Source organism: Salvelinus sp. IW2-2015, linkage group LG4q.1:29 (assembly GCF_002910315.2).
Source record: "Salvelinus sp. IW2-2015 linkage group LG4q.1:29, ASM291031v2, whole genome shotgun sequence".
Lineage (NCBI taxonomy): Eukaryota > Metazoa > Chordata > Actinopteri > Salmoniformes > Salmonidae > Salvelinus > Salvelinus sp. IW2-2015.
In genome coordinates, this window is record NC_036842.1 from 61,261,054 (window position 1) to 61,288,828 (window position 27,775).

At 42.4% G+C, this 27,775-nt stretch overlaps 1 protein-coding gene across 3 annotated transcripts in view; it reads left to right on the plus strand.

Annotated features, from left to right (window-relative positions):
• Positions 1 to 22,985, plus strand: part of LOC111962302 (NEDD4-like E3 ubiquitin-protein ligase WWP2) — a 42,668-nt gene extending 19,683 nt beyond the window's left edge. For 2 of the 3 annotated variants that reach the window (XM_023985290.2, XM_023985291.2), the window contains exons 11-24: positions 10,524 to 10,581; positions 13,327 to 13,408; positions 14,240 to 14,368; positions 15,453 to 15,531; positions 15,680 to 15,751; positions 15,957 to 16,045; positions 17,305 to 17,464; positions 19,830 to 19,963; positions 20,123 to 20,263; positions 20,443 to 20,563; positions 20,723 to 20,827; positions 20,925 to 21,021; positions 22,054 to 22,126; positions 22,279 to 22,985. In XM_023985290.2, coding sequence (XP_023841058.1) covers positions 10,524 to 10,581; positions 13,327 to 13,408; positions 14,240 to 14,368; positions 15,453 to 15,531; positions 15,680 to 15,751; positions 15,957 to 16,045; positions 17,305 to 17,464; positions 19,830 to 19,963; positions 20,123 to 20,263; positions 20,443 to 20,563; positions 20,723 to 20,827; positions 20,925 to 21,021; positions 22,054 to 22,126; positions 22,279 to 22,378 — 1,440 coding nt within the window. In that variant the 3' untranslated portion in view covers positions 22,379 to 22,985. The remainder of the gene's footprint in view (positions 1 to 10,523; positions 10,582 to 13,326; positions 13,409 to 14,239; positions 14,369 to 15,452; positions 15,532 to 15,679; positions 15,752 to 15,956; positions 16,046 to 17,304; positions 17,465 to 19,829; positions 19,964 to 20,122; positions 20,264 to 20,442; positions 20,564 to 20,722; positions 20,828 to 20,924; positions 21,022 to 22,053; positions 22,127 to 22,278) is intronic. The other variant, XM_023985292.2, reaches the window with a different exon arrangement.
• Positions 22,986 to 27,775: the final 4,790 nt, after the last annotated feature.

A 27,775-nucleotide genomic window follows, 5' to 3' on the forward strand; every position in this document is an offset into this window, starting at 1 on the left:
TTTGAGATTCTTCAAATAGCCATCCTTTGCCTGCTTTGCACACTGTTGGCATTCTCTTAACCAGCTTCACCTGGAATGCTTTTCCAACAGYCTTGAAGGAGTTCCCACTTATGCTGAGCACTTGCTGGCTGCTTTTCCTTCACTCTGCGGTCCGACTCATCCCAAACCATCTCAATTTGGTTGAGGTCGGGGGATTGTGGAGGCCAGGTCATCTGATGCAACACACCATCACTCTCCTTCTTGGTAAAATAGCTCTTACAAAGCCTGGAGGTGAGTTGGGTCATTGTCCTGTTGAAAAACAAATGATAGTCCCACTAAGTGCAAACCAGATGGGATGGCGTATCTCTGCAGAATGCTGTGGTAGCCATGCTGTTTAAGTGTGCCTTGAATTCTAAATAAATCCCTGACAGTGTCACCAGCAAAACACCATAACACCACCACCTCCATGCTTCACGGTGGGAAATACACATGTGGACATCATCCGTTCACCTACACTGCGTCTCACAAAGACACGGCGGTTGGAACCAAAAATGTCCAATTTGGACTCCAGACTAAAGGACAAATTTMCACCGGTCTAATGTCCATTGCTTGTGTTTCTTGGCCCAAGCAAGTCTCTTCTTCTTATTGGTGTCCTTTTAGTAGTGGTTTCTTTGCAGCAATTCTACCATGAAGGCCTGATTCACACAGTCTCCTCTGAACAGTTGATGTTGAGATTTGTCTGTTACGAGAACTCTGTAAAGAATTTATTTAGGCTGCAGTGTCTGAGGCTGGTAACTCTAATGAACTTATCCTCTGCAGCAGAGGTAACTCTGGGTCTTCCTTTCCTGTGGCGGTCCTCATGAGAGCCAGTTTCATCATAACGCTTGAGGATTTTTGCGACTGAACTTACAGAAACTTTCAAAGTTCTTGAAATGTTCCAGATTGACTGACCTTAAAGTAATGATGAACTGTCATGAAAAACCCTTGAATGAGTAGGTGTTCTAAAACTTTAGAACGTGTGTGTGTGTATATATACATATACATATACATGCACAACCATTCAAAAGTTTGGGGCCACTTAGAAATGTCCTTGTTTTTGAAAGAAAAGCAAAAAAAATTGTCAATTTTAAAATAAAATTGATCAGAAATGCAGTATAGACATTGTTAATGTTGTAAATTACTATTGTAGCAGGAAAACTGCTGATAAAAAAAAAATGTGAATATCTAAGTAGGCGTGCAGAGGCCCATTATCAGCAACCATCACAGAGTTCCTCTGTCCAGTGACTGTGTTCTTTTGCCCATCTTAATCTTTTCTTTTTATTGGCCAGTCTGAGATATGGCTTTTTCTTTGCAACTCTGCCTAGAAGGCCAGCATCCCGGAGTCGCCTCTTCACTGTTGACGTTGAGACTGGTGTTTTGCGGGTACTATTTAATGAATCTGCTAGTTGAGGACTTGTGAGGTGTCTGTTTCTCAAACTAGACACTCTAATGAACTTGTCCTCTTGCTCAGTTGTGCACCGGGGCCTCCCACTCCTCTTTCTATTCTGTTAGAGCCAGTTTGTGCTGTTCTGTGAAGAGAGTAGTACACAGCTTTGTACAAGATCTTCAGTTTCTTTGCAATTCCTTGCATGGAATAGCCTTAATTTCTCAGAACAAGAAKAGACTGACGAGTTTCAAAAGAAAGGTCTTTGTTTCTGGCCATTTTGAACCTGTAATCAAACCCACAAATGCTGGTACTCCAGATACTCAACTTGTCTAAAGAAGGCCAGTTTTATTGCTTCTTTAATCAGAACAATAGTTTTCAGCTGTGATAACATAATTGCAAAAGGGTTTTCTAATGATCAATTAGCCTTTTAAAATGACAAACTTGGATTAGCTAACACAACGTGCCATTGGAACACAGGAGTGATGGTTGCTGATAATGGGCCTCTGTACGCCTACGTAGATATTCCATTAAAAATCAACCGTTTCCAGCTACAGTAGTCATTTACAACATTAACAATGTCTAGACTGTATTAGTGATAAATTTGATGTTATTTTAATGGACAATTTTTTTTGCTTTTCTTTCAAAAACAAGGACATTTCTAAGTGACCCCAAACTTTTGTATGTGTGTATTTTATATTTATGTTTKGACTGTTTGGACATATGCGGCCCTCACAAGACTTTTCTGTGCAGAAAAAAACACTGCATTTGTGAAGAAGGCACGACAACGACTCTTCCCCCTCAGGAGGCAGAAAATATTTGGTCCCTCAAAAAAATACAGCTGCACCATTGAGAGCATCTTGGCTGGCTGCATCACCGCTTGGTATGGCATGGCGCTACAGAGGGTAGTGCGTACGGCCCAGTACATGACTGGGCCTGTAGCTCCCTGCCGTACTGGACCTCTATACTAGGTGGTGTCAGAGGAAGGCCCTAAAAATGTTCAAAGACTCCAGCCACCCAAGTCAAAGACTGTTCTCTCTGCTACCTCACGGCAAGTGATACTGATGCGCCAGCTCTGGAACCAACAGGACCCGGAACAGTTTGTACCCCCAAGCCATAAGACTGCTAAATAGTTAACCAAATAGCTACCCGGACTGTCAGCATTGACGCCCCTTTGCACCAACTCCTTTGGCTCATCACATGCACTGCTTCTACTGCTTATTATCTATCCTGTCACTGTACCCTCTACCTATATGTACATACTGTATCTACCTCTATTACTTTGTAACCCTGCACATCGACTCGGTACTGGTACCCCGTGTATATAGCCAAGTTATTATTACTCATTGTGTGTTTATTCCTCCTGGTATTATCTTTCTATTTTTCTCTGCATTGTTGGGAAGGGCCCTTAAGTAAATGTTTCACTGACGCAAGTCACCAGAGCCAGCCTTTTCAGTTTATCTACAACCCCCCCTACTACAATTACCAGAGAAAACACTGGTGCTGATAGTCGTGTTCTGTTTTGGAATGCCTCCTCTGTTGATGGTTTGGTTATTTTTAGGCCAGTCTGTGTGAAAGTGAGTGGAGCTTGGGGAGGTAACATACACCACCTCTCTGGCCTGGGGGTTGACTCCAACCTTACAGCTGTGTGAGCACACACAGTTGCGCGCACACACACACACAGTTTTGTTTTACACAAGGATAGTTAAACAAAAACACACACACAATTGTGACACAGCACACAATACACCCCAGGGCATATAGAAAGTATTCACRCCCTGTGACTTTTTCAAAATGTTGTGTTACAGCCTGAATTTAAAATGGATTAATTAGATATTGTGTTACTGGCCTACACACAATACCCCATCATTTCAAAGTGGAATAATGTTTTTAGAAATGTTTTCAAATGAATTCAAAATGAAAAGCTGCAATGTCTTTAGTCAATATACATGTACGTAACAAGTCACATAATAAGTTGCATGGACTCACTCTGTGTTCAATAATAGTGTTTAACATAATTTTTTATGACTACCTCATCTCTGTACCCCGTACATACAATTAGGTCCCTCAGTCAAGCAGTGAATTTTGAGCACAGATTCAACCACTAAGACCAGGGAGGTTTTCTAATGCCTCGCAAAGAAGGGCACCTATTGGTAGATGGGTAAAAAAAAAGCTGACATATTCCTTTGTGCATGGTGACATATTCCTTTGAGCATGGTGAAGTTATTATTTAGACTTTGGATGGTGTATCAATACACCCAGTCACTACAAAAATACAGATGTCCTTCCAAACTCAGTTGCTGGAGAGAAAGGAAACCACTCAATAATTTCACCATGAGGCCAATGGTGACTTTAAAACAGTTACAGAGTTTAATGGCTGTGATAAGAGAACTGAGGATGGATCAACAACATTTGATTTACACCACAATACTAACCCAAATGACAGAATACAACTATTTCAAAACATGCATCCTGTTTGTAGTAAGGCACTAAAGTAAAACTGCAAAAAATGTGGCAAAGAAATGTACTTTATGCCCTGAATACAAAGCGTTATGTTTGGGGCAAATCCTACACAACACATCACTGAGTACCACTTTTCACCATGGTGGTGGCTGCATTAAGTTATGGGTATGCTTGTCATCGGCAAGGACTAGGTAGATTTTTTGGATAATAAGAAACTGAATAGAGTTAAGCACTGGCAAAATCCTAGAGGGAAAAACACTGGTTCTGTCTGCTTTATAAACATACACTAGGAGATAAATTCACCTTTATTGTCCAACCTAGAACACAAGGCCAAATACACTGGAGTTGCTTACCAAGACAACATTGAATGTTCCTGAGTGGCCTAATTACAGTTTTTTGACTTCAATCGACTTGAAAAGAATCTATGGCAAGACTTGAAAATGGCTGTCTAGCAATGATCAACAACCAACTTGACAGAGCTTGAAGAATTTGAAATGGAATAATGTGCAAATATTGTACAATCCTGGTGTGCAAAGCTCATAGAGACACAGAAAGACAGTTGTAATCCCTGCCAAAGGTGATTCTAACATGTATTGACTCAGGAGTGTGAATACTTATTTACATAAGATATTTTTCTATTTCATTTTCAATAAATTAGCTATAATTTCTAAAAACATGTTTTCACTTTGTCATTATGGGGTATTGTGTGTATGGGTGAGGGAAATAATCTATTTAATCCATTTTGAATTCAGGCTGTAACACAACAAAATGTGGAAAAAGTCAAGGGGTATGAATACTTTCTGAAGGCACTGTAGATTAAGTAACACATACACACTGGGGTTTTGTGTGAGTGTGCCTGTACGCATTTGGCCAGTAATTGCAGCTTATTAGGAACTCCCGAGAGAGCAGTCTCGGAGTCATTAACTGCAGTTTCCGGCTCCTCCCAAATCCCCCCTTTCCTACCTCCTGCTTCTTATTCGCTCTGTCCATTCTCACTAACAGAAGGACACATGCAGTAACACCACTGGAACTGGACCATTGTCTCAATACTTGACTACCTACTTAAGACATTATTGTACACCTTTCTAAGATACCTCATTGTTATACAACCTGGTTAAAGCAAGTTTGGGTATTTTGGTCACTATCTTATTAGGGGTCCTCCTATCACTCCCATTGTTTCGCACCATTTGGGTGAACTATCTTTAATTGCGCTAACATTAGTTACTAAATCAGAGAGACACTACAATGTATGCCAGAGTGTGCAATGTAGGTCTATGTGACTTTTCCCACTGAGTCATTCATAACTGGCCTTTTTTATGCAATTCTCTGATCCTGAAGTAGGATAGGAGTCTGTTGCTGTTTACGTGCGTTTATCACAAATAATATCTCAACTCAAATCACCTACTTACCACTCCATCGCCATGTTTTGTGTTTTAGCGCTTTCACTTTATTATACCACTTTCTTACGACCGCGCTCTTGTTTTCCCTGTCTTTTCTTTTTTCTTTCCCTCTCTCTCTAGCTCTTTCTATCCCTCTTGGAACTGGTTAGGAACTGAATTATCAGGGCATAGGAGATAATGTTTTCATTCTTGTCTTTTTTGTTGTTGTTGTAACAAACACAGAAGGGTGGGTCTCATACATATATTGGCTGTTGATTGAGTGACATAAACACATTCCACTTTAACCCCATATGCCTCCTCTTCTTCCTTCGCACTCTTTACCATCTTATTCCTTACGTTCTTCTCAAAGTTTCCATGATGAATTCTAGGGCTGTGATGTTACCAGTAAAAAAATGAAAACATGAAGCAGACCAATCTCTTTGGTACTTTAAAAACCTACTGTATGTTAAATAGTGTGTGCTATAGCTTGACAAATAAATAAATGTGACTCTAGATGGGATGACAACATAACAGAGTATGTGAGTTGAGCGGTCAGAAATCCAACTCATCGCTCACGGAGTTGTGCAGGGGGAAAAACTGCCGCTCCAAATTCACTCCATTCATTAAAATCACCATTTAACCAACACCCATCTATTTTTGTGACTACCTGGACCTACCATTTGGTATTGAAACCATTTGGTATTTTCATAAACAACATGACAAGGTGACTGTAAGAAGCGGTCATCATTTCAAATAGGCTACATGTCGTATTAAACAGCATATAAAAACTAAATAGATCAGGAGAAGGCTATATTAAGACAGTCTAAATAATACAGTTTTGTAACATGTTATTAGCCTATTATTTCAAGGCTATAGCCTGCAAATAAATTGTGAGGCATTTGCAAGAGTGACACACTAGGCTGATAGGAACATTAAGCACACAGCATTTAAACCTTTTATTTGTATTAAATCATTATAGTCTATAAATTGTGCATACTTAGAATTAAATAAAAATCACCCCTAAATGAAATGAAAAGTGCCTTTATTAGGCTACAGTGCCTTTTGAATTCACTTTTAGAAACAAAGTTTGGCCAGAGTCTGTGGCTTCAGGCTCATGTGACGGTGCCTGAAGAGCAGTCCAGTAGCAGAGAATACCCTCCATGCGCTTGCAAAGCCACTGGGGATGCTAAACACCCTTCGGGCCACTCTTTCCAGGATGGGCAAGGATGCGGAGTTGTTTTTTAAATATTTTTTATATAGGTAGGCCTAAAGGTTTTTAGGCTAATAACCCAATAAAAACAGAAAGCTCCTTGAAATTAGGTAAAATGTCAGGCCTATTGGGCCAAAATCAATGATAGCCTATTGTATAGATAATACAATGAAAATTAACTAAACTTTTAAGAGATCAGATTTTTTGTTAATAAAAACTTTGATACAATGACACACTTAGCTAGCTACCCACCTCGTTCCTTTCTGTTAGCATGTGCACGTAGCACACCATCATGCTTTTGGGATACATGTCTTTTCAGATTCCACAATGATTCTTTTAGTTGTGGACACTACATCCCAGCACTCCCTCTCTTACTCTCGGTCCTCCTCATCTTTGTAAGTCACCTTGATTTTTGCACCTGTGTTTTATCAGTTTCTTTCTGAAAATATTTAGCAAACTCCATGACAGTAGCTAAAGTAAGAGGCTATAGCAGCACTAGTGCTGAGCGATTAACCAAAATGTTTTTTTCAAACAACAAATTSATCAACGTTGAAATCAATTTTACATTGTGAGCTCAGTGTGCACATTGCACAGTTTCTCTAGCGATAGATAAATCAGATCTAGCCTGAACTGTGCAATGTAGTAGGTACAGTGCATTCGGAAAGTATTCAGACCCCTTGACTTTTTCCACATTTTGTTACGTTACAGCCTTATTCTAAAATTATTAAATTGTCCCCCCCACCCATCAATCTACACACAATACCCGATAATGGCAAAGCAAAAACAGGTTTTTAGTATTACACATAAAAAAAACAGATCACATTTACATAAGTATTCAGACCCTTTTACTCAGTACTTTGTTGAAGCACCTTTGGCAGAAATTACAGCCTTGAGTCTTCTTGGGTATGGCGCTACAAACTCGGCAGACCTGTATTTGAGGAGTTTCTCCCATTCTTCTCTGCAGATCCTCTCAAGCTCTGTCAGGTTGGATGGGGAGCGTCGCTGCACAGCTTATTTCAGGTCTCTCCGGAGATGTTCGATCGGGATCAAAGTCGCTCCKGCATTGTCTTGGCTGTCTGCTTAGGGTCGTTGTCCTGTTGGAAGGTGAACTTTCTCCCCAGTCTGAGTTCCTGATTACTCTGGAGCAGGTTTTCATCAAGGATATCTCTGTACTTTGCTCCGTTCATCTTTCCCTCAATCCTGACTAGTCTCCCAGTCCCTGCCACTAAAAAATATCCCCACAGCATGATGCTGCCACCATGCTTCACCGTAGGGATGGTGCCAGGTTTCCTCCAGACGTGACACTCGGTATTCAGGTCAAATAGTTCAATCTTGGTTTCATCAGACCAGAGAATCTTGTTTCTCATGTTCTGACAGTCCTTTTAAGTGCATTTTGGCAAACTCCAAGCGGGCTGTCATGTGCTTTTACTGAGGAGTGGCTTCCGTCTGGCCATTCTACCATAAAGGCCTGATTGGTGGTGTGCTGCAGAGGATGTTCTCCTTCTGGAAGGTTCTCCCCATCTCCACAGAGGAACTCTGGAGCTCTGTCAGAGTGACCATCGGGTTCTTGGTCACCTCCCTGACCAAGGCCCTTCTCCCCCGATTGCTCAGTTTAGCCGGGCGGCCCTCTCTAGGAAGAGTCTTGGTGGTTCCAAACTTCTTCCATTTAAGAATGATGGAGACCACTGTGTTCTTCAATGCTGCAGACATTTTTCGGTACCCTTCTCCAGATCTGTGCCTCGACACAATCCTGTCTCGGAGCTCTATGGACAATTCCTTTTACCTCATGGCTTTTGCTCTGACATGCACTGTCAACTGTAGGCCCTTATATAGGCAGGTGTGTGCCTTTCCAAATCATGTCCAATCAATTGAATTTACCTCAGGTGGACTCCAATCAAGTTGTAGAAACATCTCAAGGATGATCAGTGGAAACAGGACGCACCTGACCTCAAATTCGAGTCTCATAGCAGAGGGTCTGAATACTTATGTAATTAAGGTATTTCTGTTACATTTTTTTGTTAATTTGCAAAAAAAATAAATAAAATGCTATTGAGTGTAGGTTGATGATTATTTTATTTAATCCATTTTAGAATAAGGCTGTAACGTAACAAAATGTGGAAAAAGTCAAGGTCTGAATACATTCCAAATGCACTGTAGTTGTAGTTTACAAGAGGCCAATATTCTACATAGTTTAGTGTATTAAACGTGGTAATTAACTGCAATGACCATAATCCATTGCGCATCTACTATTCCTGTGTTTCTTTTCCACCTGCTACAGAAGAGGCAGAAGAATGCCTGATCGTGAGGGGATATAGAGAGCACCTGTTGCTTCGCTAGGTATCTACTTGAAAATACATGATCTAAGTGATTGATAGTTGGTATTCAGCAGGCATAAAAGTATGCCTTATTTACTTTGAAGAACTACAATATAGTGATTTTGTCAGACAGCGTAGGCAGCAGTTCTATAGAGATGAGATGATGACTTGGAATTAAATAATAAAGTAATCAAATAAAACAAATGTAATATACACAAGAGCTGAAATATTTTGTTAAAGGAATGTGAATACATGGTTAATAATTGATAAGCATTAATGGGCAGTCACTACCATCATGGGACTTGTATTAATTGTTTTATTCTGTGTTGCAGTATTCAACCCAAATCATTTAAAGCGAAATCGGATAAATATTTTAATTTAAAAAATAATCAAACCGAACCAACCTCAAAAATAACTAATCGCTCAGCACTATGCAGCACAGAAGTAGACTACAAATGCATGCTGGTCCGTGCATGCCCTGAGCTCGTGAAGTGAACAGTACTGGAGTGAAATTGGAGCGGGCGAGAAGGCCGACGCTCCAGCTATCGGGGAAACTCGCTCCGCTCTCCAATCAAATTTGGCAAGCTCCACTCCTTGTGCCGCTCCTCCTTCCGCGCCATCTCCGCTCACATATTTTGCAACATAATGATGTTTGTTTCCAACATTAGTGCTGTTTTCCTAAAGAAGTTAAATCCGCTTCATGTTTTGTTTCCTTGCCGTCCCGGCCCTAATTAATTCTCATGAATGGGCACAGTATGAATATTCTGTGGAAATGCTGGGTGAAGTTGTGTGTTCAGTGACACATGGGCTGCTGTAAGGTACGTTTTGTTTCATTATAGGAAGAAATAGAAGACCTTCTGAGGTGAGGAGAATGAACGTATTAGATTTGCTCTGGAATCTTTCATCCACAACTCTCATAGTCGTGAAACAAACAGTATGGGCAATAACTCCTCAAACATCTTACAAATTACATACTACTTGGAGGCAAATGTACACACACGCACACACATGTATTCAAACACAAGGTCATACACATTCAATTAGTATTTGCTATACACATTTTCCGTACAGTGCCACATGCACACACACACTCTCTCTCTTTCTCTGTATGCACAGGCTGAATAAACCACACTGGTTCCAGGGCTGGGTGAATAAAGGTGCTTTTGTCATGAGGGGGTGGGCAGTCTGGAAAATGGATGAATGTTCCCTAAGTTGGCTCAGACATCGCGCCTCCCTGCTTACTTTCACAGCACATCTAGAAGAGGAGGACCTCTGCAGATGGGTGGGGTAGGGAGGGGTGCCAGGGGGGCAGGAGACAGGGTGGGGCTTGAAGCCAGCCAGTGAGCTCATTGGAACAGCATGTTTTTTCTTTCCTGAGCGTGTAGTTTTTGGAAGGCATACGAGCTGCGTCTGAGCCTCTCTGTCAGTCTCCTGTTCCAGCTGCATGAGAGAGGCCACCTCAGCCTTCTGGGGTACCCCTCTGCTCGCTCCTGCTCCACCAGACTCAGGCTGTTAAACTGTGTGCTTTCTGTGGCATTTTGAGGCATTTGCTGCATTCTTTCTTTTCCCCCCTGTATGTTTAGTTTTTTTTCTACCTCACACCAGTGTGAGAACTGAGTTGGGAGCTGTGTGGATGGACAGAAGAATTTCACACAGAGCCGCTGCCATGAAGCGAGTGTGAGAAGAAGACAAAGGTGGAAGAAGGTGGAAAGTGTCCTAACTGGAAACGTATTTTCTCTCTCTCTCTCCCTCAGTCGTCTGGTGTTCCTGCTGTGGAAAATGACCCTCTCGGCGCGCTCCCTCCAGGATGGGGTAAGTGTTCCCTCCACGTACACCTATATCTTCTCACCACACTAAGACTACTAGTAATCAGTGGCCCCCAGTGGTCCCAGGACCTGAGACCGGACTGATGAGTAAATGGAGATGCTGTTGGGTCCAGTGATGCTGAAGAGGGGCATTGGCTACATCGACACCTGCACTGGTTGTTATGAGAGTGGGTTCTGATGCTTTCAAGGGCACAGGACTTTGTTTTTGTGTTGAAGGGGGAGAGCTGGTTTGTGTGTTTTTCTCACGCGTACACTCTCACACAGACACACAGCACTGTTGGCCCACATCTATTGTTTGGTATCTTGTAAACATTGTGATAACAGCCTTGTCCTTAATCAAATAAGCTCATACAGAAGATCCTTTTATTCTTACATTCAGCCAAACTCATCTTTCAATTAGTTATTGGTCAACAAAATATGATTTGGTTGAATTGTTGTTGTGGATTTCAGTCTTTTCCCTTATATTATTGATTAGTTGTTGGTTCAAGTGTAATCTCAAGGAATTGGTTGTTATACTTGTATGGCCGTTTTGTGCTCTACTCGTATATTCCTATGGCGCTCTGTTCTCATGCGTTCGTATATTCATTCATATTCTCAAAAGCGCATATTCTACCAACATTCCCACCAACACAATTATACAGGGTGTACACACAAACTCCATCACTCAGAAGTAATGGTCGTTGGCATTTTTTCTCTCCACCTCACATTTTCACATACTTACATTCGCGCTCACCCATGTGCACACTCATATTTTCTAACCATGATGCGTTTTCAACATGTTGCGGCATCCCAAGCAAAAGCCTCAATTATACATTGGACTTTAATTTGGATGAATTTCCTTTCATGCATTTCTGTGTCATCTGTAAATGCCCTCTTTCTTTGGGGCGTTGAAGAGGGGGTGGATTGAAAGAAACTCTTTACAGGAAAAARAAAGGAGAGAAAGACTTGACCAAGCGCGGGAACAGTCAAATAAAGGAGGGCTAGTGGAATAGAGGGGGTTAAGTGAAGGAGAGGGGGAAAATTAGCAGGCTAGTAAGAGTTGCAGCGTGAGCACTACTGTTCCTGCGCCCTCCACACACATCTGCTAATGAGAACAAGATGTCAGAGAGAGAGTGGTGGGGGTGGAGGGGGCACCAACTATGGTCACGAAATCAGCGGGTCGGGACAGAAGCAGCACAGGGATGCACAAACTTGAACATATGAACGCACCCAACACACATTCTTGGTGGAGGAAGTTGACCAATGGTTGCCATGTTATTATCTTCCATGTAGCCATGTTATTATCTTCCATGTGGTCATGTTATTATCTTCCATGCGTGGTTCATGTATTATTTCCATGTAGCCATGTTATTATCTTCCATGTAGCCATGTTATTATTTTCCATGTAGCCATGTTATTATCTTCCATTGTAGTCATGTTATTATTTTCCATGTGGCCATTTATTATTTTCCATGTGGCCATGTTATTATTTTCCATGTGGCCATGTTTATTATCCATGTGGCCATGTTATTATTTTCATGTGGCCATGTTATTATTTTCCATGTGGCCATGTTATTATTTTCCATGTGGTCATATTATTATCTTCTGTAGCCATGTATTATCTTCCATGTGGTCATGTTATTATTTTCCATGTAGCCATGTATTATTATTTTCCATGTAGCCATGTTATTATCTTCCATGTAGCCATGTTATTATCTTCCAATGTGGTCATGTTATTATCTTCCATTGTAGCCATGTTATTATCTTTCCATGTGGTCATGTTATTATTTTCCATGTAGCCATGTTATTATCTTCCATGTAGCCATGTTATTATTTTCCATGTAGCCATGTTATTATCTTCCATGTGGCCATGTTATTATTTTCCATGTGGCCATGTTATTATTTTCCATGTGGCCATGTTATTATTTTCCATGTGGCCATGTTATTATTTTCCATGTGGTCATGTTATTATCTTCCATGTAGTCATTGTAACCATGTGGCCATGTTATTATTTTCCATGTGGCCATGTTATTATTTTCCATGTGGCCATGTTATTATCTTCCATGTAGTATGTTATTATCTTCCATGTACTGTCATGTTATTATTTTCCCATGTAGCCATGTTATTATTTCCATGTGGCCATTTATTATCTTCCATGTAGTCATGTATTTATCTTCCCATGTATTCATTTTATTATTTCCCATGTGGGCCATGTTATTATTCTTCCATGTAGTCATTGTTATTATCTTCCATGTAGTCATGTTATTATTTTCCCATGTAGCCATGTTTATTATCTTCCATGTAGTCATTGTAACCATGTAGCCATTGTAACCATGTAGTCATTGTAGGACTCTGACTGCTAGAAATAGAAAATAGTCAGCAAAATGTCTTTTTCCTGCTCTCCCGCAGTTTAGTTTTTTGCCCTTTACACCTCTGTAACATTCTGTCTGAGCCCTCCACCCCCATCTTTCTCCAACACCGTCTCCTCCAGAGCCAGGTCAGAAAGGCTGAGGTGGATTGTAGGAAAGGATTTTGGAACAAGCTCGAGTGAAATGCCACACCGACGCGTCAGTTTTCAGTCAGCTTTGCCAGATTCAGCCATCCTTTTTTCTCTTTCCTCCCCACTCCCAACAATTCAACGTCTACTGCGGTTGACGTTCACATCTCCCCACACAGTCACTCTGTACTGAAACCAAATAGTAAACTGTTGATCTATCCTGTTGTTAACTGTCACTTCTCTTGGTCCCTGTAGAGAAACGACAGGACAATGGGAGGGTGTATTTTGTCAACCACAACACACGGACCACACAGTGGGAGGACCCAAGAACCCAAGGGTAAGCCAATCTGTCTTTGCTCCACTGTGTGTGTGTGTGTGTGTGTGTGTGTGTGTGTGTGTGTGTGTGTGTGTGTGTGTGTTTGTTCATGTTTGTACACACAGGTGTCTCAGAGAAATGCCACCATACATTGCTATTTTGACTGATATTACATTAACTAGTGTAGGATAGGGACTGGTAGCTCGAGGGCCCAACGCTATGCAGCACACTCATCAGACATCCTAATAACGATAGGAATGAATCATGTAGAGTCATAGACATAATGTACCAGTAATTGAGATCCATATTTTGAAATCATTCTGCACAGGCCAATAGGGAAGTGTCCTATGTCGCCTCAATTGAAGGCTGCGTCAACATGTGTCTGAGCCGTGTGGGTGGGGTTTAGATTAGTATTGTAAGTAATTGGTCAATGAGGGACCTTGGGCATCTTCCATGGAACTAGTGTGGGTGGTACTGCTGTCCCCTAACATCAAATCGAACAACAAAACTGCGGATCAAATGCGGATGGCCGAATTATCCAAATTGTATCATTGTGGGTTTTAGGACATTTTACAGTGTCATAGCATTTTATTCATTCATCAATTAGTTAATTCACTCCCTCATTCACCCCCTCAGCAAAGCTGAGTCATATTTTCCCTCATATTTATATTTTCATGTTTAACTACATCCATGTGGTCTCAGACGCATCACCACTGAGGTCAGAGGTTCTGAGTCCCGGTCAGGGAGAGCTGGTAGTGGGACCGGGCCAGGGCTGGGGCCAGGGGGGACAGGTGTGCATCGTTTGGGGAGCCTCCCGTTTAGGCTCTGCTCACTGCCCTTTCCCTCTTACAGGATGATCCAGGAGCCCCCCCTGCCCCCTGGCTGGGAAATGAAGTACACCACGGAGGGAGTCCGATATTTTGTGGATCACAACTCTCGCACCACCAGCTTTAAAGACCCTCGTCCCGGGTTTGAGTCAGGGTAAATATTATTCTGCAGACCCATTTTTGAGAAGGGCAGTTACAGTTTCTGATCAAATCTACTGATGAAAGCACCGCTCTTTCCTTCAGGGATGGTGTGTGCAGGGATTCTCTCATCACAGCCTGCTTTTGTTTGGATWTCTTTCCTTTTTCCTTTTTTCCCCCCGTTTCTTTGAACCAGATAGCTAGCCTAGATATGAGAAAGGGTATTATAAGTACGTACACACACACATGCAAGTAAGCACACACTCTTATGAACATATGTGTCTTGCCTTAAAGCATGGCCCTATTTTGAAATCTTCCAAAAAAGAAAGTCATGAAAATTAACAGGGCCAACAAATCAAGTCCAAAGCAGACTGCTCTGCTGTCTGACTCTGTCTGTGTGTACGTATGGATGTGTGTGAATGAGAGAGCGCAAGTGTTCATGCTGATGTTGAAACATAAGGAGGTCTTGGTGTTATATTTTTAGATGAGTGTTCATCTAGAGTTTTTAAACCCTTTAAACCCTATACTGCTGCAGTCCATATCTGTAGCCAAAGGGTTGCCTCTGTGGTCTGAAACTTCCTAACCAAAACCAAGATGTGCCTGGCAGCATTCGACAAAGCGAATAAGCGAGTATTAGAGGCCCCTYTCTCTCTTCCTCGGGCTCCATATTTCCCCTTCCTTGCTCTCTCTCGCCCTCTCGGTTTATCCTCTGCTGACGAGGCACATATCCAGTATGTCTGTAGTGAAGTGGTGTAGCTTCTACTAACACAGCTGCACACCAAGGCATACCTCCATCTCTGGGCTTAACCCAGTTATWTCAATCCTGCTGCACGTCACATCTGACCACTTCAATAGAATACTGCCTCACTTCAATAGAATAAGTCCTCACTGCGCAGCTCGGCAACAGGGCTCAGCTCTATAGCTGGGCCCATTTTCCAGTCTCTTAAGCATATGTGCATGGGACAGCCATATTGGCCTGTCGTTTCCCAGTACAGCTACAGTATCCTTCGCTGACATGTACAAATTTAAAACCTGGCTTTGAGATTTCCTTTGTTTCTTGCTGGAACAGCAAAAAATAAGCTCATTTTATTTCTCTGTAGGTCGAGGACAGGTGGTTCCCCCGGGGCCTATGATCGCAGCTTCAGGTGGAAATACCACCAGTTCCGCTTCCTGTGCCATGTAAGTGCTGACTCTCGTCTCTTAGACCTCTGTTATGAAAACAGGCTCTTACCTCGAGCCCAGTTCGCTTCTACTGTTCAGACTCGAGATCTCTTTGTCTGTCTAGTATTGATKAAATAGATTTTTACACTTCTCTCTGCCTCTCCAGTCCAATGCCTTACCCAGTCACGTGAAAATATCTGTGTCCAGACAGACTCTATTTGAAGACTCATTTCAGCAGGTAAGCATGACATGGAGTCATTTTCCCTACTGAGGATAATCTATTCTAAATGTTACGTGATTAAACTTGCATGAGGGTTGCTATAGTTGGTTATGTATTCATTAGTACCACCTATTTGTATTTGAACAACTAATATATGATCGTAGGGTGGTAGTTTATTTCTGATGTACTATATGTGCCTGTGTTTTTTGTTCTATTTCCTCAGATCATGAATGTGAAACCCTATGACTTGCGTAGAAGACTCTACATCATCATGAGGGGAGAGGAAGGTCTTGATTATGGAGGCATTGCTAGGTAAGATGACCGTTTCCTGCCTGCATGTCTGGCCTGCTGCCTCTTATAACAGTTGTCTTTCTTTCTACTACCTCAGCTCTTAGTCTTCCTGGTCTACCCTGTGTTCCTTACTTAAATGTCCGTCATCCATCGTTCATCATCTCCCTCACAGCCCCTGTCTCTTGCACTGTCATTTGTTGTCTGTGTGTGTTTTGGTGTTTGGGGACTGGTGACAGTGTGTCCCCACTTCTGGTTGTCAGCGGTGGGATCCCGGGGTTTGTTCCTCCCCCTCCTCCTCCTCCACGTGGTCTGTGTTTGCGTGTGTCTCTGTCTCTGGTGTCGCGCCAGTGGTTTTACCCTATGGTAGGTTACGTCATGCTGTTCTACCACAGGGTAGAACCACGGACGGGATGTTTGGAGGTGTCTGCACAGCCCCGGTACGACCCCGGGACTGGCTGGCCGGCCGTGGGGGCAAAGGTCAGGGGCTTGTTGGTGGCCGGGGCTTCATTCWCTACATGCATTTCATGTTCCACATTATACTGCTTGTCTTCATGGTGTTTTGTGTATATGTATATCTGTATGCCCATGTGCTTAGTGTGTACATGTAATGATTTTAAACAACAATTCAGTTATTGGACCATTCCCCAGTGTGGCAGCTTCTCTTTTATTTTTTTGCTGACAGAAAATTGACATTTGAAAGCCATTTCTGAGTTTGGTTATGGAGTTGCTATATGAACATTGTTTGGGGTTCATTAGCATACACTGCACTACATTTACACCACTTAGTATGATGCTAAATGGAAATGTCATGACCAGAAGAAAATCAAGACGTGTTCTTCAGGAGCACACGTTTTTGTTGACTGCCGAACTGTGAATAACCCCCATATGTAGAATAATTTATGAATTTGACATTTTTGTTTTGCTTGTTTTAGTTGCAGGTGTGTGCATAAACCAGACCCCATTTTGACCAAGTATTTTGAAATTTTACCATCTATTTTAACAACCATGCAACTTTTTTTGTGCTGTCAAAGTCACTGATTGTGTCATGTTTGCTGCTTGTGTCAAATGTTGTGTGGTTTTGTAGGAGATGTTTTGTAAAATTCTGCACGACTCAATACAAGGAACAGGTATGGCAAAAACGTACAATTTGTAGCCCTCACGCATAGGCAGAAGGGTTAAAGGGTTGTAGTTAGCCTGTACACACCCTGCTTTTCCATGAGGGAAAACAATGTKCTGTCTCTAGATATAGATGTGTAATSCCCTTTCTCTCCCCAATACAGAGAGTGGTTCTTCCTGCTGTCCCATGAGGTGTTGAACCCCATGTACTGTCTGTTTGAGTACGCTGGGAAGAACAACTACTGTCTGCAGATCAACCCCGCCTCCTCTATCAACCCTGACCACCTCACATACTTCCGCTTCATAGGGCGATTCATCGCCATGGTGAGCAATGCTTCATTGGCAAATTTTGCCCAGATCTGCAACAACAACAGAAGTCAACGATAACAATAGTTATGGTTAGAATTGAGGAACATATGGTGAGGATGTGTAGCACAAAATGTTTTTTTTAGGAACAGGAGCAGTGATGACAGTGTATGAGTGTCTGTGGGGGTGTGTTCTTCATCTGTCAGTCGTTTCTAAAGCTGTGTGTCCCTAAACCAAGTGAATAAGTCTGTTATACTAAGAACMCTCCCCTCCCCCACCGCACATCTTGCCAAACCCAACTCTCTCTGGGACACTATCCAGAAGCTACAGGCCCCAAAACCAACAGCTCCCCCCTCTCAACCCCCTCCTCTCCTCCAGAGCATGACCTCACTGCCACACACAGCCCACACCCGCCAATAATGACCTATATTTAGTCTGCTAGCACACTTCACACAACACCCCTTATAAAAATGCTTGTCTCATCTAGCCCATGTCTTCTCTCCCTCTTTTCTGGGCTCCTTTTCTCCTCTTTTTCACTGCCCTCCATCTCCTCCTGCTCCCCACTTCCCCTCTCTCCCACTTTTCCGTCTCTCCCTCCCTGCCTCATGTCCTGTTGCTCAGAGCAGATGATGACGCTAGTACTGACGGTGCAGACTGAACAGACTGAGTCACACAGTGGAGGGTGTCTATGTTGTTTTTGGACAGATATACACTGGGGCTCTGTGCTATTACATTATACAGTCTGGGTCTTAGCCACCGCTTCAGTACTAACTGAATCAATCAGTCTTTTCCACACAGACAGACTTGTGACTGACTCTTTTAAGTGTTGTGTGTGTGTTAACACTTAACTGTGGTTAGGCTATATCAAATCAAATTTTATTTGTCACGTGCCAAATACAACCGGTGTAGAACGTGTCATGAGATGCTTACTTACAAGCCCTTAACCAGCAATGCAGTTTTAAGAAAAATAAGAGTTAAAAAAATATTTAATAAATAAACTAAAGTAAAAATAAGTAACGCACTAAAATTCCAATAACAAGGTTATATAGAGAGGGTACCGGTACTGAGTCAAATGTGCTGGGGTACAGGTTATTCAAAGTAATTGAGGTAATATGTACATGTAGGTAGGGGTAAAGTGACAATGCATAAATAATAAACAGAGTAGCAGCAGCAGCAGCAACAACAACAAAAAATATTCCAGGTAGCCATTTTATTAACTGTTCAGCAGTCTTATGGCTTGGGGGTAGAAGCTGTTCAGGAGCCTTTTGGACCTAGACTTGGCACTCCGGTACCGCTTGCCGTGCGGTAGCAGAGAAAACGGTCTATGACTAGGGTGGCTGGAGTCTTTGGCCATTTTTAGGGCCTTCCTTTGATACCGCCTGGTACAGAGGTTCTGGATGGYAGGAAGCATATACGTATACGGCTATACTGGGCCGTATACACWACCCTCTGTAGCACTTTGCGGTCTGATGCCGAGCAGTTACCATACCAGGTGGTGGTGATGCAACCAGTCAGGATGCTCTCGATGATACAGCTGTAGAACCTTTTGAGGATCTGAGGACCCATGCCAAATATTTTCAGTCTCCTGAAGGGGAATAGGCGTCCTGGTGTGTTTGGACCATGATAGTTTGTTGGTGATGTGGACACCAAGGAACTTGAAGCTCTCGAGCTGCTCCACTACAGCCCCGTCGATGTGAATGGTGGAGTGCTCGCCCCTCCTTTTACTGTAGTCCACGATCATCTTCTTTGTCTTSATCACGTTGAGGGAGACGTTGTTGTCCTGGCACCACACTGCCAGGTCTTTGACCTCCTCCCTATAGGCTGTCTCATCGTCAGCGATCAGGCCTACCACCATTGTGTTGTCGGCAAACTTAATGATGGTGTCCTGCTTGGTCGTGCGTGAACAGGGAGTACAGGAGGGGACTAAGCACGCGCCCTTGAGGGGCCCCTGTGTTGAGGGTCAGCGTGGCAGATCTGTTGCTGCCTACCCTTACCACCTGGTGGCTGCCTGTCAGTAAGTCCAGGATCCAGTCGCAGCGGGAGGTGTTCAGTCTCAGCTTCCTTAGCTTAGTGATGAGCTTTGAGGGCATTATGGTGTTTAACTCTGAGCTGTAGTCAATGAACAGCATTCTCACGTAGGTGTTCCTTTTGTCCAGGTGGGTAAGGGCAGTGTGGAGTGCAATAGAGGTTGCGTCATCTGTGGATCTGTTGGGGCAGTATGCGTTATTGGAGTGGGTCTATGGGATGATGGTGTTGATGGTGTTGACGTGAGCCATATGTGTCTGTATCTATGTGTATTGGCCCATAGGAGGGATGATGCTTATGGTATATTTTAGTTTTGGTATGGTACTTATTGCAACCTCTCCTCCCCTCTCCCTTTTAGGCCCTGTACCATGGCAAGTTCATCGATACTGGCTTCACTCTGCCATTCTACAAGCGTATGCTCAACAAGAAACCCACTCTGAAAGACTTGGAGTCTATTGACCCTGAGTTCTACAACTCTATCATGTGGGTCAAGTAAGTACACCGCTCCTTCATTATGTGTGTGTGGGGCTGTTTGAATATGGTCGCCCCTTGTGGCAAACAGTGTATGTGAAGAGCCAGATGGAAGTGTTTGACATTATGTAGCTTAAAGCTTTAATATGTGTATGATGCGTCTGTGTGTTATGTCTACAGAGATAACTGTCTGGAGGAGTGTGGAGTGGAGCTGTACTTTGCTCAGGATATGGAGATTCTAGGGAAGGTGTCCACCCACCAGCTGAAGGATGATGGAGAGAATGAGCTGGTCACCTCGGAGAACAAGGAGGAGTACATCAGGTCAGCCATCTCCGTCACTACTTTGACTCCCGTCTGTATGCCTGTCAATCACTGTGATATCAGACATTGATACTCCACAGACTAGCATTAATGTTGTTTCATGTTGACACTCAACTTGTTTCAATAAATATCCTCTCTTGTTGCTTAGAAAATGCTATATCTCATCCCTGTTTCCTCAGTCTGCTGACGGACTGGCGGTTCATGCGTGGTGTGGAGGAGCAGACCAAGGCCTTCTTGGATGGCTTCAATGAGGTCGTGCCTCTGGAGTGGCTACGCTACTTTGATGAGAAAGAGCTGGAGGTGTGTAAAGAGTCTGCAAGAACATGCTGGGTTAGCTAGGGCGGTGTTATAGGTTATGAAGCTTTTGCAAAGACTTATAAGTTGGTAGRGGGGACTATTTGTTGCGGATTCCCTCCCTTTGACTGTGGATTAATGGTATGGTCTCATTCCTTCCTCCAGCTGATGCTATGTGGAATGCAGGAGATAGACCTCAGTGACTGGCAGAAGAACACCATCTATCGGCACTATACCAAGAACAGCAAGCAGATACACTGGTTCTGGCAGGTATGGTGGCCTCTCTTCACAGCATCTTGTGTGTATATGAGACTGTCTATATCTCACTATGTGCATCCTTGACATGTCTTACCTGTGTGTTATACAGGTGGTAAAGGATATGGACAATGAGAAGCGGATCCGCCTGCTCCAGTTTGTCACAGGAACATGCCGTCTGCCAGTCGGAGGGTTTGCTGAACTCATAGGTGGGTTGTTCCACCAATTCGGTGCCTTTTCAGATGTATAACTTGGTGGGGAAAAAACTGTTTGATTTCACCTAATTTAAACATTCTGTCATACAGAGCACATGTTCAACTTAATAAAAAAAACATTCTCAAGAGGTTAAAGAAAATAATTACTCTACTAAGTGTATATTAAGTGCCAAATAAAGTAAAAGTGTTGACAATTTTGTCTTAAATCAGCCATGAATCCCCTTGTGACAGGGGGAATGGTAGGTTGTGTGCAACAGGAAGTGGCAATTGGATGCAAAAACAAGTATATAGTTAAAACATTTCGAGCCTGTCTATCTATGGGTAACAGRGTTGATGTGTTATGCTCGACCTGCTCAGTCTTCCACCACAAAACACCAGAAAATGGTCAAAAAGAGAATCAGTTGTTCAATGTTTCTTTTGAAAAAATTATTGAAATATTTTTCATCATATTAAAACGAGAGTTCAGATGAAGTAACAGGGTTGACCTTAAAATGAGGGACATGTTATTTTTGTCATTGAATGAATCACTAATCACATTAAATTAATAACAATCTTCAGAAATGACTTTGTCAAAGCAACAAAATAACTAAAGCTTTACAATGATGGTGAAAACTTGGAGACATTTTGGGGTTAAGTGGGTTAAAATCTTCCTGGAACCATGGGTTGCACGGAGGGACATGTCAAAATGCTGAATTTTGGCACTTTAGCTAATCTTTATTCAAATAAAAAATGTATTTATTGAATTCTCCATTGCCTGCCGTTGTGCCCTTGAGCAAGGCACATAACCGCCCACAACAACTGCTCCACGGGCACTCAGTGTGGCAGCTCCAACCTCCCTAACCTGTATAAATATGTGTGTCTTTCAGAGGGGTTGAAATAAAGCTGAAGTCAAATTTTGGTTTGGATGTTGTGTACAATTGGCAAATAAATGTATCTTAATACAATAACCACCTTTACTGTCAAATGTGTTTTGACAGAAATGTAATTCCCTGCCGAAGAATCTAACATGGTCTCTCTTCCCCTTAGGGAGTAATGGACCACAAAAATTCTGTATAGATAAGGTGGGGAAGGAGACTTGGCTTCCAAGAAGTCACACCTGGTGAGACTGACATTTTCCTAAATTCCTCTGCCAAAGTTGATTTATCGTTCCCATGACCATGTCCATTACTTTTGTCTCTATGAATGTACCCCTGCTAACCACAAATGTATCCCTCACTGTCAATTTTCCTTTCATCTCGAACACTCACACAGCTTCAATCGTCTGGACCTGCCACCCTACAGGAGCCTGGAGCAACTGAAAGAGAAACTTATGTTTGCCATCGAGGAGACAGAAGGATTCGGGCAGGAATAAGGGAGAAATATAAAGTAATCACATTATGAGTCAGGGAAGGTGGCTAGAGAAAGAAGAGTCATTCATTCAAATAGTTTTTTTTGTCAATCATAGGGATATGAACTCTCCAATCATCTAGACCCCACTTCCAGATCATGTGTGGTTGGGAGACCATAGAGAACCATAGGACTGTGGGTGCCCACCTGTATCTATCATACTAGGCTGTGGAGGATGCTGGGGGGTACAAGGGAAACAGTAGGGAAAAGGCGTGTGTGCCGAGGGGATGGTCCAGACAGGTTAGTGTTATATTATATAACCATAAACCCCCTCTCCTCCCCGAAGACTCCACCCACTAGATCTAGAGACACACCAAAAACATAAAGGATAATGTCTTCAAATAATTATATCAACTGCAAATCGCAACGACAGCACAGCTACAGCAACTATATATCTTTCGAAGATAAATGAACATTTTAAAAAGAAGTGTATGTGAATGGAAGAGAGAAAGAGGTTATAATTAGTGACCTCTTAAGAGGATTGATTGGTGAAATGTGATTTTATTTATTTTTTGTTCATTGTGAAATTCAGCATTACCTGTACATAGCTCAAATAAATGACTCGAATCTTAGTGGGTTGATTGTGATGGTAAGAAATCAAATTTTTTCAGAGCCTTGGTTAATTGTTTTTGACCTGAATCTGATTTTGGTTAGAATGTCATTCTACTGCTAGAACACTAATTGGGTTATCCAGCCAGCCATGTCAGTCTGCTAACAGTATTACTGTGGAACAGCTGTGCCCATGCCTTCCCATTTCAAACAGAAACTTCAACTGCTGATACTGACAGGAAACAATGACAATGTAAGCAAGTGATATACATGATGACGCAATCGCCATTGCAGTGCACACTGCCCTATCCCATCTTGACAAGAGGAATACCTATGTAAGAATGCTGTTCATCGACTAAAGCTCAGCCGTCAACACCATAGTGCCCTCCAAACCTCATCACTAAGTTTGGGGCCCTGGGCAGTGGTGTGTATTCATGGATGCCAAAGGAAGCCAGGCTTCACCCAAAAAATGATCAAGAAAAAAAACTTATATTTTGTCACTCTGTGTTTCATACATTTCCTTCAATTCGCAAGAGGCGCATGGTATCTCACCGGAGAAAGCATCCAAGCAAACTAAACAGTGCCCCTCAGTGTCTGTGTAGCCCATCTGTGCTGTCTGGTCAAAAAGAGTATGACATTGTTGCCACCCGTAGCATTGAATGCAAGGAAAGCCAGTGAGCATTTGGCGTCTCTTGATAATTTTTTAAATAAAATAATAGCCCATCAGCGTTGAGCTAAACCGAGTGAGCTCAGTTGTGAAAGGTTCTGGCACATCCCAAAAAATCTTCAAGGGAAGCCAGTTTGCATTTGGCTTCACACCAATCACATCACGTTAGAAGCCAAACGTCATTGACATAACTTGAATTGTTGTGTCGTTGTCCTCCGGTGGCTACCTAGTTAGCTAAAATCGTCCCTTTCCTAAATTTGCCATGGATGGAGATAGGGATTTGGACTTGTGGTTTTAGTCCATTCTCCATGCTGGCCAATGTTTATGACGACGATTCTGATCCAGCCATAAATTCATACATTGTGCCCCTGGCCTGAGAAGATGGAAGTTCAACATAGCTCGATGTAGTAACGGCTAATGTTAACTAGCTTTCCTAGCCTTTGTTCTRGACCTGGGGACTGTGAAGTGACCTCTGGTTGCATGTCTTGTGTTGTACCGATGAATGTCCGAACTGTGTGCCAACTGCTTGAACAGACAGTTTGGTACCTTCAACACATCAATACCTTGCACCAAGACCAATAGGGATGCAGTCMATCTTTTCTCAACTTTGAGCCAGGAGAAACTGACATGCCTGTTACTGACACTTTCCCTCCGTCTACATCTAAGTGCGATATGTGCTGCTTTGTTCTGGACCAACTGCAATTTACTTATGGCCTTCTTTGTTGCACATGACCACACAGCTGTGCAGTAGTCCAGGTGCGACCTCTAACCATTTTAGCAACCAGTCTATATGTTTTGACCATGACGGCAGTTTAGTCTCCTCAACTTGCTCAATAGCCTCATTATTCAATAATGAATCTAAATGAGGTTTTTCTCAATGGGATTAAGATCTGGGGAGTTTCCTGGCCATGGACCCAAAATATCTATGTTTTGTTCCCCGAGCCACTTAGTTATCACTTTTGCCTTATGGAAAGGTGTGCCATCATGCTGGAAAAGGCATTGTTCGTCACCAAACTGTTCCTGGATGGTTGGGAGAAGTTGATCTCGGAGGATGTGTTGGTACCATTCTTTATTCATGGCTGTGTTCTTAGGCAAAATTGTGAGTGAGCCCACTCCCTTGGCTGAGAAGCAACCCTACACATGAATGGTCTCAATATGCTTTACTGTTGGCATGACACAGGACTGATGGTAGCGCTCACCTTGTCTTCTCCGGACAAGCTTTTTTCAGGATGCCCCAAACAATCGGAAAGGGGATTCATCCGAGAAAATGACTTTACCCCAGTCCTCAGCAATCCAATCCTGTACCCTTTGCAGAATATCAGTCTGTCCCTGATGTTTTTCCTGGAGAGAAGTGGCTTCTTTGCTGCCCTTCTTGACACCAGGCCATCCTCCAAAAGTCTTCGCCTCACTGTGTGTGCAGATGCACTCACACCTGCCTGCTGCCATTCCTGAGCAAGCTCTGTACTTTTGGTGCCTCGATCCCGCAGCTGAATCAACTTTAGGAGACGGTCCTGGCGCTTGCTGGACTTTCTTGGGCGCCCTGAAGCCTTCTTCACAACAATTGAACCGCTCTCCTTGAAGTTCTTGATGATCTGATAAATGGTTGATTTAGGTGCAATCTTACTGGCAGCAATATCCTTGCCTGTGAAGCCCTTTTTGTGCAAAGCAATGATGACGGCACGTGTTTCCTTCCAGGTAACCGTGGTTGACAGAGGAAKAACAATGATTCCAAGCACCACCCTCCTTTTGAAGCTTCCAGTCTGTTATACGAACTCAATCAGCATGACAGAGTGATCTCCAGCCTTGTCCTCGTCAACACTCACACCTGTGTTAAGAGAGAATCACTGACATGATGTCAGCTGGTCCTTTGTTGGCAGGGCTGAAATGCAGTGGAAATGTTTTTTGGGGATTCAGTTCATTTGCATGGCAGAGGGACTTTGCAATGAATTGCAATTCATCTGATCACTCTTCATAACATTCTGGAGTATATGCAAATTGCCATCATATAAACTGAGGCAGCAGACTTTGTGAAAATTAATATTTGTGTCATTCTCAAAACTTTTGGCCACAACTGTATATTGCTGAGTCGTCAGCATACATAGACACATAGGCTTTATTCAAGGTCAGTGGAAGGTCATTTGTAAAAACAAAACAATCATGGTCTTAGCCAGTTGCCCTGCGGTAAACCACACTCAACTGAATTTGCATGAGAGAGGCTTTCAAAAGAAAACCCTCTGTGTTCTATTCAATAGGTAACTCGCAATCCATAATAAGGCAAAGGATGCAAATCCATAACACCTGAGTTTTTTCAGCAAATAGGTTATGATCAATGACATCAAAAGCTGCACTGAAGTCTAACAAAACAGCTCCCACAATCAGCTATCAATTTTTTCAGCCAATCATCAGTCATTTGTGACAGTGCCGAGCATGTTGAGTGCCCTTCCCTATAAGCACGCTGAAAGCCTGTTGTAATTATGTTTTCTGTATATGATCAAACACAATTTTTTCCAAAAGTTTTGTAAGCACTTGTAACAGGCTGATTGCTCCGCTGTTTGAACCATTAAAGGGTGCTCTGCTATTTGGGTAGCTGAATGACCTTTGCTTCCCTCCACGTCTAAGGGCACACACTGTCTTCTAGGCTTAAATTGAAGATGTGGCAAGCTGGACTCACAATGTATTCCGCTACCAACCTCTGCAATTTACCATCCAGGTTGTGGTACCAGGTGGTTATCCTTATAGATAGATGGCAACAATTTTTTCACCTCTTCCACACCCCCTTGTGGAACTCAAAAACTACAATGCTTGTCTTATATTATTTGGTCCATTATGCATGAATATGAAGGCTCAGCATTTGTTGTTTGCATGTCATAACTACGTTTGCTAATCTTGTCAACAAAGAATTATTAAAGTGGTTGGCAATATCAAAGGGTTTCTTATGAACAAGCCATCTGCCTCAATGAAGAATAGTTAGCCTTTTTGCCTAGAATTTTATCCAAGTACTCCAGAGCTTTTTACTATCATTCTTTATATAATTTATCTTTGTTCCATAGTATATTATCTTATTTTTGTTAAGTTACGTGATTTCTAATTTACTGTATGTTTGCCAGTCTGCTGTGTTGTCAGACTTCCAGTATTTGCTATTCTCTTTGCTTCCTCTCTCAGCCATACAGTTTTTCAATTCATCATCTATTCCATGGGGATTTGGCAGTTCTAACAGTCAGTTTCTTGATGGGCAGATGCTTATCAGTAACTGGAAGAAGCAGTTTCATAAGTGCACCGTCCGATATGTTCCTCATAACACACATCAGACCACCAAATATTTTTTCAAGAATCATTGCAAAACCTCCTGTATGATCGTTATACACAATTTTAGGTCCAGTCTTTGGAACATCGGTATTTCTAGATATGGCTATTATATTATGATCACTACATCTGCCAGATATCTACTGTAGGTCGTCCGCCCAGCTAGATACTAGGTCCGACCGGCCAGATAGCTACAGTTGAAGTCGGAAGTTTACATACACTTATGTTGGAGTCATTAAAACTCGTTTTTCAACCACTCCACAATTGTCTTGTTAGCAACTATAGTTTTGGCAAGTCGGTTAGGACATCTCATTTGTTCATGACACACGTAATTTTCCCAACAATTGTTTACAGACAGATTATTTAACTTATTATTCACTGTATCAATTCCAGTGGGTCAGAAGTTGACTGTGCCTTTAAAACAGCTTGAAAATTCCAGAAAAATTATTAAATGGCTTTAGAAGCTTCTGATAAGCTAATTATTCATTTGAGTCAATTGGAGGTGTACCTGTGGATGTATTTCAAGGTCTACCTTCAAACTCAGTGCCTCTTTTGCTTGGCATCATGGGAAAATCAAAATAAATCAGCCAAGTCCTCAGAAAAAAATTGTAGACCTCACAAGTCTGATTCATCCTTGGGAGCAATTTACAAATGCCTGAAGGTACCACGTTCATCTGTACAAACAATAGTAACAAGTATAAACACCATGGGACCACGCAGCCGTCATACCGATCAGGAGGAAACGCGTTCTGTTCCTAGAGATGAACGTACTTTGGTGCGAAAAGTGCAAATCAATCCAGAAAACAGCAAAGGACCTTGTGAAGATGCTGGAGGAAACAGGTA